Source organism: Sinocyclocheilus anshuiensis, unplaced genomic scaffold (assembly GCF_001515605.1).
Source record: "Sinocyclocheilus anshuiensis isolate Anshui unplaced genomic scaffold, SAMN03320099.WGS_v1.1 scaffold493, whole genome shotgun sequence".
Classification (NCBI taxonomy): domain Eukaryota; kingdom Metazoa; phylum Chordata; class Actinopteri; order Cypriniformes; family Cyprinidae; genus Sinocyclocheilus; species Sinocyclocheilus anshuiensis.
Window position 1 is genome coordinate 738199 of NW_015537963.1, and position 21806 is coordinate 760004.

Below are 21806 nucleotides of genomic sequence, written 5' to 3' on the forward strand. Positions count from 1 at the left end.
CGCTTACAGTCTTATGTACACTTCCACAACTCTTACCCTGCGTATGCAAATCTTTTTGACGTCATTCTACCTTCATAGGTTGGTATTGCCGCGCGAGCGTGAGGTCTCTCTTTCCCGCTGCGCGCACACCTCTCTCAGCGTCTGCTCTGTTCAGCGAGTGGCTGAGAGGAGCAGCGCTTTCAGTTAAAACAGATATGTTGCTTCTCCAATTTTACATGCAAGTATAGCCGAAATCACAGCACAGCTATTGTCTTTATCTTATGTGTAGCCTATTTGATTTTATCAGACAACGGCTCGATTATAAATCATGATTTTTGTGCAGATTAACATCTTGAAAGGGAGAGCTGGTTATGTAGTCTTAATGGGTCGCATTTCAGTCACTATTTCATATTAATTCGGTTGTCTGACAACAGAAACAGTAAAATATATAAATGAAAACCGTTTTATTGAGAATTTAGCTGCATCAAAATACAGTATGTGGGCACAGAGAGGCAAACAAATGTAATAATAAATACTAAATGTACATTTTGTATGTTCAGATGAAGTAAGCTGCCCTGTCGTGTGAATAGTGTAAACAGGCTTGTGTAAGTAAATTGCTCAGTGCAAAGAAACGTGTGCGTGTGTGTGTGAGAGAGTGAAAGAGAGAGGGTGAGAGAGAGAATCTGTTAAAGTTGTTTATTTATTCTGTTTATTGTTCATCCCATTCCTTCTCGGGAGTTTTAGCAACACAATGTGGGTGGTGGCAATGTGGGCGGTCACTATGTGGGGGAGGGGCTGCGTGGGGGAGGGGGAAAGGTCACAAAGGTCAAAGCCATCAATCAAGTTGACATTAGGTGCATCATATCACTACTACTGACTCTTCTTTAGGATTTCCTCATGGAGACGTTTATCATGTTTAAGGATCTCATTGGGAAGAACGTGTATCCTGCCGACTGGGTCATAATGAACATGATGCAGAATAAGTAAGTAGATGTGCTCAGTACTGTTTGCTAACTAGTGTTCCCTATAATGCTGTGTTTCTATTGGTCAGACCCTTTAATCGCCAGAGCAGAAAGCAGTCTGTGATGTTGTTTGTCAGCACTGTTTTCTGCAAGTAAAATGGGTTGCCGGTGAGGTTTGATGTTGACTTAAATGAACTAGTTGAAATGCTGTTCATTCATTTAGCAAGTTTCTTCTTGCTTAGTTGAGCTGATTTTCTGTTTTTCGTTTTGCGCTGGAGTAACATCAGAAATGTGCAGTCGTGTAGAGGGAGCATCGCTTACATTAACTCTCTCTCCCTCAACACATGCTGCTGTTGCTTAGAAACAGCAGTCAGAAATGGCCAAGAATGTGTTTGCGAATATTTTTTTTTTCCCATCAGTGCAACATCAGTTAGTGTGTGTGTTGGGCATGTAGCATTTCCATGTGCACCTGCGTGAATTCGCTCTGTTCTCGCTCTATCAGAAGTGTGGCGGCTGCTGAAATGAAAGCCATGAATTATGAATCTCTCTCTGTGTGTGTGTGTGTGTGTGTGTTTTGTTTTATTCATGCTATTCTCAACTCCTCTGCCAAACCGCGTCCAGCGTGACTGTGAAGATGAAGGTTTAGCGCTCTTTCACAGCCAGCAGGAAGTCAGACCTGAGTTTCCTGTTGCAGACTTGGAGAGTTTTCTGAGAGTCCCTGATCTGAAGCAACCGTTTGCTTGTTTCACAGCGTAATTGTCATGTTTATATTGAGGCAGAACAGTGCTGGGTAGTTACTGATTACATGTAATTCCAAATATTAAGTACGTGTTCTGTAATGGATTACGTTACTAACTACAATTTTTGTCATGTAATTTGTAATCAGTATCTGACTACAATTTGTAAGTAATCTACCCAGCACTAAGCAGGTAGGATTTCTTTCTTATTTCTCATAATTATTCTTATACCAATTATTTTTGCCGCCTAACTTACGTGAATGATGCCTCAAACCGTGTGTCTTGTTGAGGACATAGCAATGAATGCACTAAAAATCTGTGATCTGCTGTTGGAAATAAAGTGCTGATCTTCAGATGCGCGAAGGTGATGAGAAGTTCTGATGTTCAAACAAATAAGATCTTCTGTAAAGTTCTGAGTTATTTTCCCATCTATCTGTGCCAGTATTGTAGACATACTGTATGATACAGGCTTCTCCGTGTGACTGACACATTCCTGATGTATTCCTCTGCTGTGGAGCAATGCTGCTGGGATTGTGTTGGATTTGTGTTTTGGATTTGATTGGCGCAGAGGTCGGGGGTCAGGCTTTCGTATTGGAATTCATAGAGTCTGGCAGCAGCCACCTGCGTGCCAGAGCGCTGATGGAAGACCCTCCACCCGCAGGTGTGGGAAAGTGGAGTCAACAGGTGCATGAGACCGCGGGAAAACAATGTACAGTCATCCTCTCTGTAACGCACTGATGGAGGCGGATAAGCACTTGTTTGGTGCAAGGTTATTTTCATAAACGAAAACTAAAACTAAGACGAAAACGACTGGTCAAAAAACATTTTCGTAAACTGAAATAAAATAAAAAAATCAAAATAAATGAAAAACTAAAACGAAACGAAACGAACAACCGTTATTGCAAAACTAACTGAAATAAAATAATAATTATCAAAAATAAATAATCGTTTTCGTAATCATTACGTTCTCACCCCGTGGCGGAAAAATATATGGATAGGCTACTGCATCAGTAAGGCAAAATTATTTATTTTCTCATACGACACAAGCAATCAAACCAAAATAGGCATTTAAGTTGGTGCATTGAAGAAAAATAGACAAGCAGCGCAACAGAAGAATGATAAGAACGCACATCCTTCCTGTATACAATACAAACTTTTGCCCACATCTTGTGAACAATCTGCCAGGCTGTTTTGAACAAATGTGCATAAACTACATACTTAAATCTTCATAAATGAAAAGAACATAGCCCTATATAAAAACTAAATAGAAATGTGTTCACAAAATAAAAATTAAACTAAAACTAACAAAATTATTAATGAAACTAATAAAAACTAAACTAAATTTTATTGCAAATTTGAAAACGATATTAAAATAAAACGAATTTAAAAATGCAAAACTATAATAACCTTGGTTTGGTGTGCCCTGCTGCTCACTGGCTCCATTTTCACACTGACAGCAATGTGACACAGCAACTCCATTCACAGGTGAAAATCATCTCATTTCATTTCAATATTATTAATGAGTTAACTTAACTAATATTTTAAAATTAAAATTAGAATTGTTCATGTCATACACTAAGCAGTATTTTTTTTAATTAAATATGATATTTTTCATAAAATAATACAATTGTTACATTGTTTTTTTTTAATGAAATTAAGTTTGAATTAAAATTTAATTAAGTTCTAGTTTGATTTAAAATTAACTTCAATTAACTAATATTTTTACATTTGAAATAGAATTCTTTGTGTAATACCCTGAGCAATATTTGCCTACAAAGCCTTAAATTGCCTGCCTTTTAACACCAACAGGATTTAATTTAATTTAATTTAATTTAATTTAATTTAATTTTTGCAAGTTTTAAATTAATAATTTGATTAAATTATAATAAATTATATTAGATTATATTATCTTAGATTAAATACTGGTTTAATTTAAATTCATTTCAGTTAATATTTAAAAAATTAGAATACTGTTGTTCATGTTATACCTTATTTGTGACCCTGGACCACAAAAGCAGTCTTAAGTTGCTGGGGTATATTTGTAGCAATAGCCAAAAAAACATTGTATAGGTCAAAATTATTGATTTTACTTTTATGCCAAAAATCATTAAGATATTAAGTTAGGATCATGTTCCATGGAGATATTTTGTAAATTCCCTACCGTAAATATATCAAAACTTCATTTTTGATTAGTAATATGCATTGCTAAGAACTTCATTTGGACAACTTTAAATATGATTTTCTCAATATTTAGATTTTTTGCACCCTCAGATTACAGATTTTCAAATAGTTGTATCTCAGCCAAATATTGTCCGATCCTAACAAACCATGCATCAATGTAAAGCTTATTTATTCAGCTTTGAGATGGTGTATACATCTCAATTTAAAAAAATTGACCCTTATGACTGGTTTTGTGGTCCAGGGTCACATTTGTCTACAAAGCCTTAAATTGACTCCCTTTTCACGCTGAGAGCAATGAGACGCAGTAACTTGATTCACAGGTGAAAATCTGATTTTTTTTATTTTTTATTAAATAGTTACATGAAATTCCAATAAATTTTATAAATAAATTGATATTATAAATAAATTTAAATTTAATCAACTAATATTTTTAAATTTAGAATATTATTGGTCATCATACCCTGAGCGGCATTTGTCTACAAAACCTTATATTTATGCTATAACTGATTTATTCTGGGTGTTTGGATATTAAACGGCATGTACAAAAAAAAAAAAAAAGAAACTGTAAAATTGACTGAAAAATATGGCACTTTGTCATACAGTGAATGTTCACAGGCTATATGAGCGGGTTCAGGGGATGCTTTTTGTTTTGTTGTAGCGTCTTGTCGTGGTGTTCATACATGCTCGTAATGAACAGGCCTGTACTGTGGACTGCCGGGAATCAGTCTAATGCAACAGAAATAGTGTTTCTATTTCTTCCCGAAGGTGATTAACACCTTCAGTCACATTCATCACAGAATGCAGGTGATGTGGAATGAAGACACCTGCACTCAGATAATGGACAATGCTAGATTAGATTTCTCGTGATGTGCATGTGTTTGTGTTTATCCAGGTGAATCAACACTTTTGTTAATAAAGTGGCTGGATGTGTTAGAGAAGAGTCCTATTATTACAGGTGTGATACTGACAACTGTGTGAAATTACAAAATCTACCAGTCACATTATTATAATGTTAAAGTGTGGATTTCAGATTTATGGTGCAAATATGGATGTGGTTTTCGAGCGTTTGTGCACATTGCTTTGTTCATGTACATTTAGTGTATAATCAGTTTTCCATATATCTTTACTTCTATGCATAGTAATTTTTTTGTGCCGTCTTCACACATCACAAGCTCTCTCGTTTCCCGTCTGGATTAACTATGCCAACTCTGAATTAATTTTAAAATCAGTTGACGTTTGAGCTGCAATCTTTGATATGTGTTTGAGCTTTGTTTCAGAAAAGTGTCTCAGGTTACTCTGAAATGTGATTCTGCAAGTTTCGAACATATTTTTATCCCAAAACCTGTCATCTCTCCAACACTTCTCTCGTTAGGAATGAACTGCACCTGCTGACAGTGTTGTTTTAGCACCCAGTTAATTATAGTAATTATGCAAATCAGGCAATGCCACAGTCACACCCATAAAATTCACATTATATTAATAGAAATATGTGTGTGTGTGTGTGTGTGTGTGTGTGTTTGTTTATTCATTTATTTTTATTAATATTTATTTAGAATACACTACCTTTCAAAAGTTTGAAGTCGGTAAGATTTGTTTCTGAAAGTCCCTAATGCCCAGCATGCATTTATTTGATCAAAAATACAGTAATAATTTGGAATATTTTTGCAATTTTTTTCTTTTGTAATGTATTTTATTCCTGTAATGGCAAAGCAAAATTTTCAGCATCCATCTTAATCCCACATTAATGCATACTTGCTGTATAAAAGGAAGATTACAACATGTCTATATACTAAAACACACATAAATTAAAATATATATATAAATGCCTCCTTGCTAAATAAAAAGAATAAGAATAAAATATTTTAAATTATAATATAAAATAATGAAAATTGTTTAGTTTAATGTTATATAATAAAATAATTGTGCATAATTTAATGTATATTTTATGAATTTATTGATTTATTTTGTTTGAATTTGGACTACATTGTGTCTATAAGACGCAGAGTTTTGTACAGTAAAGTGTGCTAAAGTTGTGTGATTTTTATTTTATTTTATTTTTTTGTAATTCCCTCTATATGTGTTTTCCTCGTGGTGAGAGAAAAAAACATTGTAGCTCAGTATAGTTTTGTATTTCAAAAAACTCGTTAGATTAAATCTCGTTCTCTGGAGAGCTGGAGGTGCTTTCGTTGTAAACTGCAGTTTTTATGAGTGTGGTTTCGCTGTAAAAGTTAGCAATGCATTATTAAGAGCACGTCTCTGCCCTGCATAAAGTCTCATAAAGTTTGTGATTTTTACCTCCAGAGATCGGCTTTTGTGGTGTCAGCATTTCATCTGATTATAAAACGGTTGGGCTACTTCTCCTCGTGCTGCCGGAGGACATCATGTCTTTCTGATAGGAGCTGATCTCGCTTTTGTTTCTCAGTCTCTCGGTGTAGTTTGGTGAGCGTGACCTTTCTCAGGCTGAGAGCTGCTCTCCATTCAGCCAGTGTGACTCAATTTGCACATGATGGCATTTGTTGTTCGCTCGCTGCTTGCTGTTGTTGCAGGCCTCTTGTGATTCAGAATGAACTTTCTCAAAAGAAACAAACAAAGAATGCAAAAGGTCCCTCAAGGTGCTCCGTTCTCGGCGTGATTCAGGGTTGACCTGTTTGAATGAGTGAATCACGTGGTTTGAATGAGATGTTCCTTGAAATGCCCCAGTTGTAAAATCAATAAAAGGTTTTGTCACAGATTAAAGTAGTTTTATTGCAATACAGTAGATGTGTCTTGTAATGAACCCTTGTCTTCATTTATTTTAGTATTATTTATATCATGTATTATTATAGTTTTTAGTATTTTGAATTAGATTTTATTTTTATATTTTCTGTTTTCATTTTCATTTTAGATTTTATGTTTTTGTCATTTTTATTCTTTTTTTATGCATTTTTATCAGTTTTTAGTTATTTTAGTACTAGGAATAAAATAAGTTTAAGGGCTTCTTATATTTTGTTTTGCTTTTTTTTTTTTTTTTTCAAGTAATGATGTATAATTAATTTTATTTATTATTTGTTTATTTTTTATAATAACCCTAGTATTTTCACACTACAGCTTTTGGTGTAGTCACTTTGTTGAGGTTTGTTTGATCAACGTTTTCCTAAACTCTGGTACTTTTATTTAATTTTTGTTTTTTTTTACTTATTTATTTTCATCATTGCTTTTGATCTTTTCTTTTGTTTTTTAGTCTAGACCAACTCTGAATCACAAACAGAAAAACATTGCCAAAATTTTTTAGTTTATCACATTTTATTTCTGTTCTTTTAATAAGAATATATTTAAAAAAATAAATAAATAAATGTTATTTGCCAGTGAGAAGCATGCAGAGCACACAGCACTAGTTACTCTGAAATGAGAAGTGTTTATTGATGAGCTGAAAACAGAAGAGGAGTGTTTGTTTGACCTCGTGATCCTGATCATCAGTTTCTCCCAGGCTCATTCATGTTTACAGGCACATCACTAAAACTGGCCTTGCCAGCGTGACATCAGTGTCATTGTTTTGCTCTCTCTCTCTGGCCCTGAATGAGCAGTGAAAGCCCTGCACAACTCCCAAACAGACAAATGTAGAATTATTTCATTTTCACACAAAATTACAGCACAATCAGGCGAACATGCAAAGCTGATGCATTTCTGAGTGCATTGATGCATGAAATCGATCCTGTGTAGCTGGAAGCGTCTGCATTCACACACACAGAATATGCTTCCAGCGCTCTCTCTCTCATGCTTGAGTAAGTGTTGCTTGTATTTTGTTGTGGCGTTTATCTTCTGTGTGGTCGGGTGCTGAAGTTATTCACTTGTAGTGATTGAAAGGCTCTGAGGTGTAATGGCTTAGATGCCAATCTTATGAGCCGGAGAGCTCTGGCAGTGTGAAGTGCTTCTCCATCAGCCGGGCCAAACACCTCCAAACCAGCTCACACCTTTGACATCTCCAGCTGTGGATCACATTAACCCTTCAGGCTTCAGGTCTCTCAGATTGTCTCCAGGCTCACTTATTTGGCATTCTCGCGTATCAAAACATCTGCGGTATCAAAAAGCCCCTCTAATCTCAGCGGGTCGTGTTTTGTTTTCAAAGCTCTGATGGTTATCAGCCGTAATCTGTGTTCCCTCCTCTGTGTGATTCTTAATCTTTCCCTGAAACACCTCTATCGGCTCTCTGGCTTTGAGCCTTATTATTCTCAAATGCACTCTTCCAAATGACAATCAGAATTGCTTTTGGTGAGTAAATAGTCTAAAACTTAGTTACTCGCCTATTGACCAGCCTTTTGTTGTGTTTGTTGCTGTGCTTATGCCTGTGTTTGTCCATGCAGAACTAGCCACCACAGGACTAGGGTGTTTTGAGTGTTGCTATGCAGTTGCTATGATGCTTTTGAGTGTTTTTATAGTGTGCTATGTGGTTGCTAAGGTGTTTTTATTGTTTAATTTTTTTTAGAAGGTTTGGAGTGTTTTAGAATGTTGCTAGTGGGTTTTGAGTGTTTTAGAGTGTTGCTGTGTGCCCATTGCTAGGGTGTTTTGTGTGTTTTTAGAGTGTTGCTATGCAGTCGTTAAGGTGTTTTACGGTTTTAGTGTGTTTTGATTGTTCTTTTTAGTGTTTTAGAGTGTTCCTATGCAGTTGCTAAGGTGTTTTGGGTGTTTAGGGTGTTTCTAGGGTGTTTTACAGTGTTGCTATGCCGTTGTTTAGGTGTTTCAAGTTTTTAGGGTGTTTCTAGGGTGTCTTACAGTGTTGCTATGCAGTTGTTAAGGTGTTTCAAGTCTTTAGGGTGTTTTGGGTTTTACAGTGTTGCTATGCAGTTACTAAGGTGTTTCAAGTTTCTATGTTGCTTTACAGTGTTGCTAGCTATGCAGTTGCTAAGGTGTTTTGCATTTTTCAGGTGTTTCTAGGGTGTTTACAGTGTTGACGTGCAGTTGTCAAGGTGTTTCAAGTTTTTAGGGTGTTTTGGGTTTTACAGTGTTGCTATGCAGTTGCTAAGGTGTTTCAAGTTTCTATGTTGTTTTAGAGTGTTCATAGCTACGCAGTTGCTAAGAGTTTTTAGGGTGTTTTACTGTGTTGCTATGCAGTTGCTAAGGTGTTTTGAGTTTTTAGGCTGTTTCTAGGGTGTTTTACAGTGTTGCTATGAAGTTGTTATGGTGTTTCAAGTTTTTAGGGTGTTTTGAGTGTTGCTGCACAGTTGCTAAGGTGTTTTGAGTTTTTAGGGTGTTTTTAGGTTGTTTTACAGTGTTGCTATGCAGTTGCTAAGGTGTTTTGAGTTTTTAGGGTGTTTCTAGGCTGTTTTACAGCGTTGCTATGCAGCTGCTAAAGTGTTTTGAGTTTTTAGGGTGTTTCTAGGCTGTTTTATAGTGTTGCTTTGCAGTTGCTATGGTTTTTCGAGTTTTAGAGCGTTTCTATCCAGTTGCTAAAGTGGTTTGTTTGTTTAAGAGTGTTGCTACGCAGTTACTAGGGTTTTGAGTGCTTTAGTGTGTTGCTAGGGTGTTGCCGGAGTGTTTTATGTGTTTGTAGATTGTTTCTATGCAGTTGGTGTTTTGAGTGTTTTTACAGTTGCTATAGAGTTTCTAGAGTGTTGCTATGCCGTTGCTAGGGTTTTTCGAGTTTTAGAATGTTTCTATGCAGTTGCTAAGGTGGTTTGTTTGTTTAAGAGTGTTGCTACGCAGTTACTAGGGCTAGTTACTAGTTACTATGTGTTTGTAGGGTTTCTATGCAGTTGGTGTTTTGAGTGTTTTTACAGTTGCTATAGAGTTTCTAGAGTGTTGCTATGCTGTTGCTAGGGTGTGTAGTTTATTAGTTTTAAAAATGTGTCTCAGGCCTCAAGCCTTCTGTTGTGTTCCGCTGCACTTTTTCAATCTATTGAGTATGTTAACATCGCACACATGCTAGCATCAAACTCTGTTGAAGTCTGTTGCTGTATGCATGATGTCACTTCTGAGTCTGTTAGCATGCTCCCTATGTAGGTAGTTGACATCAGGGCAGCTCAGTATGTTTTGGAGTGGAGTCTGTGAATCTGTGGACAGTAGTGTATGTAGACTGTAGTATGCCAGTGATAGTAAACCAACAGCTGGACAGATCAGTTCCACTGACAGCAGCGCTCAGTCTCTCTGCAATGCAGCATCTGAGCTACAACATCACTTATGCTCTTTTCTGTCAACCAATGGATTGCTGATCTACTTTGCAGTGCTATAAGAGATCACTGGACATGTATGAATAAGCCATATTCATACAGAAATATTCTCAGTAGGTGTGTTTGTAAAGTAAAGGCCAAATTCACTAAAGAAATGACATTTTCTTCAGCTTTAGATACCTATAGGAATGACTGGAATGGTTGTAATTAATTGCTTTTATGAATGACTGTCACATCAGGGCTCTACGCTTATTTTTCTTTTTAGGAGCGCTTGTGCTCCTAACTTAAAAAATTTAGGAGCACAGTCAAAAATTTAGGAGCACCAAAATTTGATAAAAAAAATAGCCTTCCCATTACGAGGTGATATTTGACTCCTTAAAGTGATTTACAGTAGAATTTTGTTTTTACCTTTGTAATGGCATTTTTCTATCTTTATTAAAAGTATGTCATCTTTTATGTCAAATTAAAAAATATATATATATTTTATAAGCTTTTACAAATTCTAGATAAAACCATAGAATAAGAACAAGTAGAATAAGAAGAATAAGTTACTAATCAAATGAAATCAGTATTAAAATTAATTTGTACAGAGGTAGCACAGAAGAACACAAAAGTGGCTTGTAGGTGTATTTTCAGACATTTAATGAGGATCAGAGGTGGCATGAGTGCAATTAAATCCATAAATTTTTGAAGCTATTTTCGACGATGAAATAGAGCAAAATCAGACAATAGTGTTATAGTCAGACAATGTAAGTCACTTAATATTAACTTCTTGTTTATTTAACTGTTGTGTTAAATCAGTATCACATTTACAAACTCCCTTAAAAATCATTAAAAGCTGTCACTCATCTTAGCTCATCCCGAGCTCACATTTATAATCAACGAAGCTCTCTACCCTGCACAATGAATCTCTTATTTACACCCTGTCTACACTTTGCTTATGAAAAGATTCATGAGATATGTCTGTGATACATTACTCAACGCTGCAAAAACACGTAGAAACATTTGAAGCTCCCCTATTTGTAAATTTATCGCGAATGTGCCGAATCTGCTGATGTAATTACAACCGCTAGGTGATATAGAAGGGGAGGGGGAGGCTGGGGGAGCGGTGAGCTCTCGTGCCTCCGTTGGTAACAAAAAGTAGCCAATCAGCATCGAGTGTTCACTTTCAGCGCTGAGGAGTGTTGAGAAAAGAACCCTCGCAAGGGAGGCTAGCCTCCTTCTGATATCAACCAATCATCACAGAGACGTAAATTACGTGATATTAGTTTGAACGTCTGCCGCTGCGCTGATAATGTACCAAGTACTTGTGACGAGTAGCGATATTGAATATTTGATTGCCAACAGATTTACTAAGCTGTCATTCAAACAGTATATATACAAATTTAGGGAAAACCGCCTAAGCTGGATATAGGCTACAGCAGTCGGGGCTGGATGTTTGCTTCAAGTGATAGGCCAGGTAAGTGAAGTTATATTATCTTGCTGTAATTATGTCGTTTTCTTTACGTTTTCTGACTAAAAGCAACCAAAAAGCCATTTTAAAGTGGTTAAGCAAATAATAATAATAATAATAATAATCGGCAGGGATCCCAGACCAATACAATTAGTGTGCCTCCTCTATTTTAAAACCCACGAGCCGCCACTGTCAGTGATCACAATCACAAGTATGATGCTGATCGGGTCAGTCGCACTGGTGCTCCTAAATATGTTTTCATAGTCGCACGCAGTAGTTTTCAGTCGCAAATGCGACTGAAATGGTCGCACTGTAGAGCCCTGCACATGGAACTGATCAATTTAATTTATCAATTTAGAATTTATTCAGCTCTGATAATTATGCAGGGAATATTAATGAGGATGTTAATATTAGTCAGCCTGTAATCCTATAATGCACTCATGAATTGAAAAAGCAGACAATCCATTCATGTTTTGTTATTTTATTTGCCCTTATTCTCGTTTTTCGTTCTGGGAAAACTGTTCCAAACGGCTACAGTTCACACCAATCACACAATTACGTGCTTTTCTCGTTTTCCTAACCAGAAGAGAACACCATCATTTTTACATTCTACATGAGTATCAAATGTCATATGCATTAAAGAACAATATGAAATTAATTTTAAAAGCTTTTTCTCTCAAGTTCAACATCTCAAACTGTGTTAGGTTCATGGTGAAATAGCATGCACCATTTCTTTCTTCTTTTTTTCCCCCCCTCAATAATGCACCCATAATGACTGCATACAAGCACTTGAGAATAATACGTTTCATATTAACATGAAGCTCATATGCAACAGTAATCATTAGCTCTAAGTTTTTTTTGTTTTTTTTTAATTACATTGATCAATCTAGATTTTTTACGTTTTTAAAGTATTTTCTGCTGCATTTATTTAACCAAAAATACTGGAAAAACGGTCTTCAGTGTCAAATGATCCTTCAGAAATCATTCTAATATGCTGATTTGCTGCTCAAGAAACATGATTATTATCAATTTCTTATTAGAATATTGCTTTGTTTGCTTAGCCACATGCTAATATTTTTTCACAGTGTCATGTGTTGGGTTTGTTTTGCTGGACTCCACAGTGTTCGTAGAATTAGCTGTAACTCCTGGGTAACTTAAAAGGTGCGGCAGATTTAATTATGAGCTCTACTTAAATTTTTAGGATAATTACACGGCGACTTTGTCTTGATGACAAGTTGGGATGTGTGATGGAGTCTCGGCGCTCGTTCCTTTGAGCCCAATTATCCATAATCCAGAGCTTCTCCTCCAGAGACGTTGTGTAAGGTCTCAGTCAGAGAGGTGGAGCGTCAGTGGAAGAGTGAACTGAAGTTCAGCACACTATCAAACACATGCAGTCATGTCTGCGGATAAACGTGTCAGACTGCAACTTGCAAATGTTTCTTGGGTCGAATTTAGGGCTGTCCAGGTAAAAGCAATAATTACGCATTAATGCTGTGCCGTTAAAGCAGGTTCTATTTTTGACCCTATGAACCACCTGTAGTTCAAGCCAGGGTTGCCAGATCTGTGGTTTTCCCTTCAGGAAGCATCATTTGTAGCGCATTTCCTATCCAATAATCGCAAAGATCTTTGTCCTTTGTTGCTTCTGATAAGAAACAAAAAGACTGAGCTTTCAAATCCTGTACAATTTATCACAAAGTTCAAACAATAAATGCAGTTTTGGCGCTCTTAAATGTGTTGCGAAAGATGGCTGTAGCCACTTCAGTTCAAGCGGTAGCGCAGTGCTAGTCTCTTCCGCTTTAATACGAGTCATTGCTCAAAATAAACAAGAATGAACATCAGAAGGTATGTTGAAAGGTACAGTATAATTTACTGTAATGTATCACGTCTCATATACTGTAATCACTCAATCAGCGTTTCAAATGAAAGAAAGACGTTAAATAAAACCGCTTGTGAACTATATGTCTCTTAACGTTGCATTTACCTCAGGAAAGTCAAAGGGGTCATATGATGATGCTGAAAATAACATTACATTACTTTGTGTGAATGTGGTGTAATGCAATGTGTTTACACGGTTCAAAAAACACATTATTTTACACATACCCTACATTATTGTTGCTCCTCTCTACCCCGCCTTTCTGAAATGCATTGATCTTTACAAAGCTCATCGTTCTGAAAAGCGAGGTGTGCTCTGATTGGCCAGCTATCCAGTGCATTGGTTGTTTACTGATCTAAATGAAAAGAGTTGAACACTTTGAGTTAATAGTTTGTTTGAATCACTGAACTTAATCATGAGTGATTGCAATGATTATGAAAAACAGCAGTGCTGTAATGCTTTGCGGTGTCTGGTGTTGTTTAGTTTTGCTCACTTTTACCGCTAGTCACATTTTGCCCTTCTGTTCTGCTGTATTTGCTCAGCTGCTTTCAGATGCATACAGTGATGATATCAAAGTTCAAGTTTGTAGCTTTTTTGTGAGTGTTGGACCTCTATCTGGGATTGGTGACCTCAGAAATGCATATGATGGCTCTGTCGTTCAGGTAAAGGTCGTGTTGTCATTTAGTGCTTTATTTTATGTGGTATTTCAGAGTGAGAGGGAGCACGTCGGGTCTCGGGCCTTGAAACCAGACGTTGGGAATTCATTTAGAGAGCATTTTCAGATGAGTCACTAAAGGTTAAAGAAGGAAGTCACCCTTAAAGAAAGATGGAAATACTCTGTGCTGCTGTGTGATTCTCAGCGGTCAGTTTAATTATAGCAGCATGTTTGATATGAAGAGCTGGCACTGATATCAGATGAGTGTGGGATGTTGATTATTTCATGTTTGTTCTTACTTATTTAATGCTTCACTGAAGTAGTGCAGATTCCTGTTTAATTATTTCCCAGATGCCATTTGACTTTCTGCGCGTGAGTTTCGCAGTCTTCTCTGATTTTCTTTTTTCTTTTATTTAGATTTAGATTAAAGTTGGGTTTTCTCTATTTTTGAGCTTAAAGAAATAGACCCTTGAAAATGAAAATTCAGTCATTATATACTCACCTTTAAAGATTAGTTTGAATAATTTTCAGAAAATAGGACTTTAATTTTATCCAATTTATACTGTGGAAAAAGTATAAATATTAATACAATTTATACCGTGAAAAATTATGACTTTTTAATATATTTAATATACTTTTTTATAATAGTATAATTGTGTAAAATATGTTTTTGGAAAATATTTAGTATTACATTATTATTTTTATAACAATATATAATAATATATTTTAATATTATTTTGTTGTACTCACTATAGTTCTGTAGTGATAGATAGATAGATAGATTATTATTACGTTGTTGTTATTACGCTATTATTACGTTGTTGCTGTTTTTTTGTACTTTTTATTGATTTATTTTACTTTTTTTTTTGGTAACACTTTATTTTAAGGTGTCCTTGTTACATATGTCACATGTACATACTACTATAATAACAGGAAATTATGCATAATTACATGCAAGTAACCCTAAGCCAAACCCTAATCATAACCCTAACCATATAGTAAGTACATGTAGTTAATTAATATCACCCAGTAGTTAAATGTATAATTACACTGTAACAAGGGCACCATAAAATAAAGTGTAACTTTTTTTTTTCTTTCCTTGGACCCCAGTTTGAAAACCCCTGGTCTAAACTGCTAGTTAACTAGTCGATCTTAAGCACGCTTTGTATAGGCCTAATCAGGTTTAGGTTGACCAGCCTGACCATCTTTATGAATAGTGCTAACTGAATCGCTAGCATGATGATTGAACGGCAGCATGTGACATTTGGATTCTATCAGTCAGATGATGAATTCTGAGGGAGATCTTTCTTTTATGCTTGAAAAATAATTATTTATCAGATCACAAAAGCTAAATTGCAGTGATATTATTTGATGAATCGGTCTGGCATTGGAGGTTTGACCTTGCTTTATCTTTAAGCACAAATAGTCTATTTATTCTAGCATGTTAATGGATGCTGATGGCTATCGCGGCTGCTTTCTGAACTCAATTAGCAGCGTGATTGTGTGATAAACTCTCATTAGCATTAAAGCTAGAAGAGCGTGCAGATCATCCAGCAGGAGTGCGCAGATTTCCTGATAGCGTCATGCTACGAATAAATGAAGGCTGAGAAATGCATAATTTTAGTCGTTAATCAGACAGAACGAGCTTATTCGTATGATGATGACAAATTCTTCATGATTGACTTAATAATGTGCCGTGATGAGGTTTCCAAAAGCTTAAATTTAGCAGAAGTTCAGAACGACCTTTTAGCGCTATTTAGGATTCAGAATCGCACAGGCAGCTTGTATTATTTATATTTTTCCATCACTCAAATCTGAACGTCTTTGTGTGCCGTTTTCAATTGAGGACTGAGAATGAGAGAAAATAGCGCCCTATGTAGTGCACAAGGTGCTGTGGATTAGTGTGGATGTGTGAGGGGAACGGCGCTGCGCTCTGGCTCTCTAATGGGTTTACTGTAATCACTTTAGGAAGGGTTTTATCCCGTGTGCCGTTCTGACCCATGCAGCTATCCCGCACACCCACTCCACCGCTGACACCACACCAGGGACCATTTAGCAAGTGTTGTTTTTTTAAGCTTTAGAGAGCTGGCTGGAAACCAGCAGTGTAGGAACTTTACTAAACTTCTCCGGCTTCACTCATGAATATTATTTATTAATGATGCAGTGGCATAGTACATAGTATAGTGTTGAGTTTTTGGTTTGGTTTTAAAGTTTTGTATTAAATTTATTTCTTTTTTTTTGTTTTTTTTTGCATTCAACTACTTTTTTAGAGCAAGCAACACATACTGAATAATAGCAAAAGTCACATTTGATTTAATATCATCTAGTTAGAATTCATTTAAAGCCTCGCTGCAGTTTTTGGTGTATTTTATTTTTTCTTATTTTATTGTTTTACTTTATTTTAGATATTTTTATTCATGATTTCTTTCTTTATTACTTGTTTTTAATTATTTTTATTTAATGATTTTTTTCCTTTATTTGACATTGTATCTATCTATCAATCTATCTATCCATCCATCCATCCATCCATCCAGAATTCATATAAAGCTGGAAAAGTGTGTAAATAATAAAACCTATCTTATCTGTTGTTCGTTGCTTTTATGCTACAGCAATATGATGAAAATATCAGTTGGAGATTAACAGTTAACATTAATAATCAAGATAGTTTTTTACCAAGTGTTGTAGTTAGTCTAAGGTTTTTTAGAGCTTTTATGATTCATAGCAACATAGCAGTATGAAACAATATAGCATGTGTGTTTATTGCCATCTTACAGTATCTTTGAAATCAGCTCAACCAATCGGTTTGTCTGTCTGTGGTAGTCATGTGGGAATAATTGGCTGTTCCTGTACTTCCCATGATGCATTGCGTTAGTCCTTACTACGGCCGTCCCCAGGGTTTTTGTGCAGTAAACAGTTTCTCTGTAATATTCCTTCTGGAGAACATCTTTCCTCAGCACGAGCGGATGCTCTAAAGAGCCCAGAGCTAGACCCCGTGTGTCTCTGAGGACAGCAGCAGACTTCAGCATCGGCAGCTCTTCAGTGGATCATCGTGCCGCGTGTTCACTGCAGCAGAAAATTGCCTGAGATAAGGAAAGTGAAAACCGTGAATTTAAGAAACTGAGAATTTGCTCTCCTGGAGGGATGAGGAGCAGCAGGTGAAACGCTGATGTTAAACGTAAAGAAACACTCTCCGTTCTGTCTGCATTCAACATTTCCTACTAACAGCACCAGTTAGTGCTGTTTGCTAATGCTTATTCTTATTTGATTCTTATTTATTTTATTTATAATTTTTTTTGCTATGATGTTTTTTATTATTATTAGGCTTTATTTTATTTTGGTTTATTTTGATATTTTGTTTTCATTTATTTTTGAAATTGTTTTATTTAGAAATATGAATATTTTATTTTTTGTTTATTTTTATAATATGTTTATTTTTGTTATTTAGTTAATTAACTTAAGCATGTAACTTGTAGCATGTATTCTTATTCAACATTTATTTATTATTTTATTTTATTTTTTAATTATTTATAAATGGATGTGTATTTATTTATTTATTTAATTTCCCAGACAAAGGTTTAGGGAAAAAAATCAGTAATTTATTGGTTAAAAAACATGGATATCCTAGAATCACTCAGAACACCTTAGCAACCACACATTTTTTATTAATTTAATTTAATAACATTTTTAAATACTTTTTCCCAGGCAAAATCTGTAATTTGTTTAAAAAACATGGAATCCCTGAAATCATAACACCATAGCAACCACCGAAGTGATTTTCTTCTCTTTTTTTTATGGGCAAACACCACTCACGCTTCCTTTTAGAATATGCAAAAATCTAGTTTAGGCATCATTATTACTCATTACCACATATTTGAGTCGGTTCCATTTTGGCGGCCGTCATGTTTTGTCTGTTATGTTTTCCCTGCGGATGTTTGAACGCCGTTAACATGAGTAATCAGTTTACATATTCATAGCTGTGATGACAGAAAGCGTGACTCAGGGATGTTGTAAAACAGAGCAGAAATGTGAAGCGGTGATGTAGAGTCTCTGTGGGAAGACGGAAGTGACTCTCTGTCCTTTGTGTCGTCTGCAAATGCAGCTTCAGCGCAGGCCAAATCTCTGTAAGTGGCAATCAAGCTGCTCGCTAAAAGCCTCCCACCGCTCTTAATTATTAATATTCATTTCCTGTTCAGACAGGACTACCTCATCTTCCAGACTCACGCTAGAATCATCGTCTTCTCCGTCTCCCTCGTTCTCTCATCAGTCCTGTTCAACGACACACACAGGAGACATTAGTAGACACAGCTACTTCTTTCTTTCTCTTTATTTATTTATATATATTTATAATTCACTGGGAAAGTGTGAAAAAGTAATTGGTCAAAACGTGTATTTATGTTTATGCATTTTTATTATTTATTTGTTTATGCTTTTATTTGTGCTTTATTTATTTGTTTATTTATTTATGATTTTATTTATTTGTTTTCTTTCATATCTATTTATGTATTCATTTATTTATTCAATCACTTATAAATGTATGCATTTATTTATGTATGTATCTTTATCCTGGATTCACAAAAGACGGGAGAAGTCTGGAAAATTCAGAAATGTTGAACAAACAAAGTGTGTTATTTATTTATTTATTTCTGTTCACAAAAGACTGGAAACGTGGAAAAAAATAATTGGTCAAAAATTGTGGAATTCATTCATTCATATTTATTTATGCATTGATTCATTTATGTATGTTTGTTTATTTATTTTTGCATTTATATTTATTTATCGATTCATTCATTCATATATATATTTATTTATATATTATATATTTTTTTTTTAATCTTTATCTCTATTCACAAAAGGGAAAAAATTATGTGGAACAAACAAAGTGAGAAATTAATTCTTTAATTTATGCATTTATTTATGTATTGATTCCTTCATTCATACTCTCTTTTATCTTTAGCCTGGATGCACAAAAGACTTGAAAAGTGTGAAAACTGGAAAGTTTATTGATGTAGTTTATAGTTTATTTGTGTATTAGCGCCCTATTTTTCCTCAGTCTAATGACCTTTGGCTTGTTACAGCTTTATTCTCTGTAGAGCTGTTTTGGAGTGATTTGTGCAGTGAAAAGTGCTACACAAATACATTTGGATGGAATTGAATTAATTATGTATGAATCTGTACTGCACAAAGCAGCAGTTTTGGATAGACTGCTTTGACTGTTCAGGATTTATTTCTTTATTTTGTCTGCCAACTGCAACTTTTTAACTGTTTAATTTCTGATTGTTCAGAAGGAAGTGTAGACCTTTGGAAAGTTAATCAGATCCCTCTGAGCTGGAGATTTCTTCAATTAGAGTGAAACGAACGGTCGACGTTTCAGCTGCATGCCGCGTGTGCACAGATTTCCAGTTTGGACTGAAGCTGTGAGAAATCATGTGCATAAATATGCAGCGCTGATTAATTCACAAGATGAGGGCCGTATCCTAGAAAGAGAACTGAGATTACACTTCATAATAACACATACGGAGGCCTGCGGGGGCCAAGAATCATTCTCTTTCTGTCTTTATTTTTTTCAATGAGAGAAGGCAGAGACATTTATGTACTGTATTATAATAATTTATTAAATAATAATGGTATAATACCTATTTTTAAATTCTTAAATATTTAATCATTTTATTGTTCGTTTGTTTGTTTAAAACACAGTCACATCTGACAAAGGGGTGTGCAATATTGACAAAAAATTATATCTCGATATTTTCTGGGATTTTATCGATAACGATAATTAGACGATAAAAACGTAAGTCTCTTAGTTAACTTATTGTTTATTGAATTCAGTGTCACATTTGTAATCATGCAAATGCATTTTAATAGACTGAATCATGCAGTGAAAGAACGCACTCGAAATGTGCACGCACTAGTCTAGACTTCACGCAATGTATGCGTGCGCTCTATAGGGATGTTTTGAATGGTTTTAGCAAAATACTCGATAATGTCAAATCGCACATCGTTAAAACAACAATTACGATATTATCGCAGACGATATATATATCGCACACCCCTAATCTGACATTGTATGGACATATATCTTTGATGGTTTATTTTTCATAAAGTTTGGAAGGTTACATGTGGTATTATATACACAAATTATTTATTGTTATTATTAACACAAATGTATAATATATAGTGCTGGATAGATTACTTACGAAGCAGTTTGTTACTGATTTGTTACAAATTTCATTATGGAAATTGTAGCTATTATATGTAATGACTAATTTTTTAACAAAGATAACACAAGTAAACACAACATGCAGTTTTTAAATGAAGGTTTTTATTATTAGGGGAAAACAAAATCCAAAACTACATGGCCCTGTGTGAAGAAGTGTTTGCCCCCCTGTTAAAACTGTGGTTTATCACACCTGAGTCGCTGTATATATATATATATATATATATATATTTCATGTCTATGGCTAGATTTATTCATACATTTATTTGTATGTCTATGTTTATTTATTTTTATATATGTTGGAAAGTTCAGTTTGCAGTTCATCGCAGCATCATGACCTCAGTTTGCTGGCACTCGCTGCTAGAAAGACGTAGTAAATGGATGTTTTTGCAATCCTCTAATGCAGCAGAATTGCTTTTGAGTTTCATGGATCAGCAGTCCAGTCAGAGTCATTAGATCTGACTGCAACACAAACACACGTCTGTGACTGGATCTTCATCAGCAGCGGTGAACGATGCGTGTGAAATCTGGTGGTGTTTCTGGTGTTTGCCCTGCCGTGCTCGAGTGTACAGACTGATTGGTTTTAATTGTGAGGGGATGAAAATGAGGCATGTCTTTGCTCTGTTTGCATCCCAGACAGCTTTGTGGAGATCAGAGCCCGGCTGCTGTTTGTTTGGCTCACACGGCTGCGTCTGCACGCATTGATTCTCTCATCAGTGGTATTAAAGGGAAGAGCGCGAGGGATGTACTGAGGAATCATTAAAGTGGTATTCGTTTGACCTCGCGGCCTTATATTGAGCAGCTGCAGCATTAGAGGAATCGTCTTTAACCGTCTTACACGGTTGTTGGCCTTTTGATGGTCTGATGAACGGGTAAACTGTTTCTGAAATGAGAGCAGTTCATCAGTATGAGAGCACGGCCACATTCATCAGTGTTACTCGTGTCTTAGAGACAAACAGAATGTGTTTTTCTTGGCTTGTTGATCCGGTTTATTTATAGAGGCAAAAGGAATTGATGAAACAGATCAAGTTTGACTGAAATTGATTAGATGAGCCATGTTTGAAGCCATCTTTAAACCTCTGTATAAATTCCCATGCGAATTTGATTTAAAAATATCCTAAATTTGTCATTAAGAAAGCGTTTCTTCATCATGTACTATCATTTACAGACACCTGTGATGGAGGTGTCTGAATTTATTTTTAGTTTCTTTATTTAGTTTTATTCTATTCTATTTATTGTATTTTGTTTTGTTGTGATGTTTTATTTTTATGAAGTTTTAAGTTCTGTTTTATTTTATTTTAAGTTTGTTTGTTTATTTATTTTATTGAAAGTGTTCCTTCATCAACTCCTGTCATTTACAAACATCTACAGTATAATGAATGTTTCCATTAATTTTTGATCCTATTTTATTATTTTTGTTTTGATTTATTTTGTTGTTTTATTTATTATTGTATTATTTTCTTTTACTTTTATATTTTTTGTTGTGATGTTTTTTTTTTTTGTTTATTATTGTATTTCTTTTATTTATGTTTGTTTTGTAATGTTTTGTTTTAATTAATTTTATTTCGATTTATTTTGTTATATTTTTGGATTTAGTTTTATTTCGTTT

General features: G+C 35.1%; 1 protein-coding gene across 2 annotated transcripts in view; it reads left to right on the forward strand.

Moving 5' to 3' along the window:
* LOC107667825 (dedicator of cytokinesis protein 1) overlaps positions 1-21806 on the forward strand; it is a 288581-nt gene that overhangs the window by 198163 nt on the left and 68612 nt on the right. For both annotated transcript variants that reach the window (XM_016459540.1, XM_016459550.1), the window contains exon 29: positions 868-962. In XM_016459540.1, the coding sequence (XP_016315026.1) occupies positions 868-962 (95 nt within the window). The remainder of the gene's footprint in view (positions 1-867; positions 963-21806) is intronic.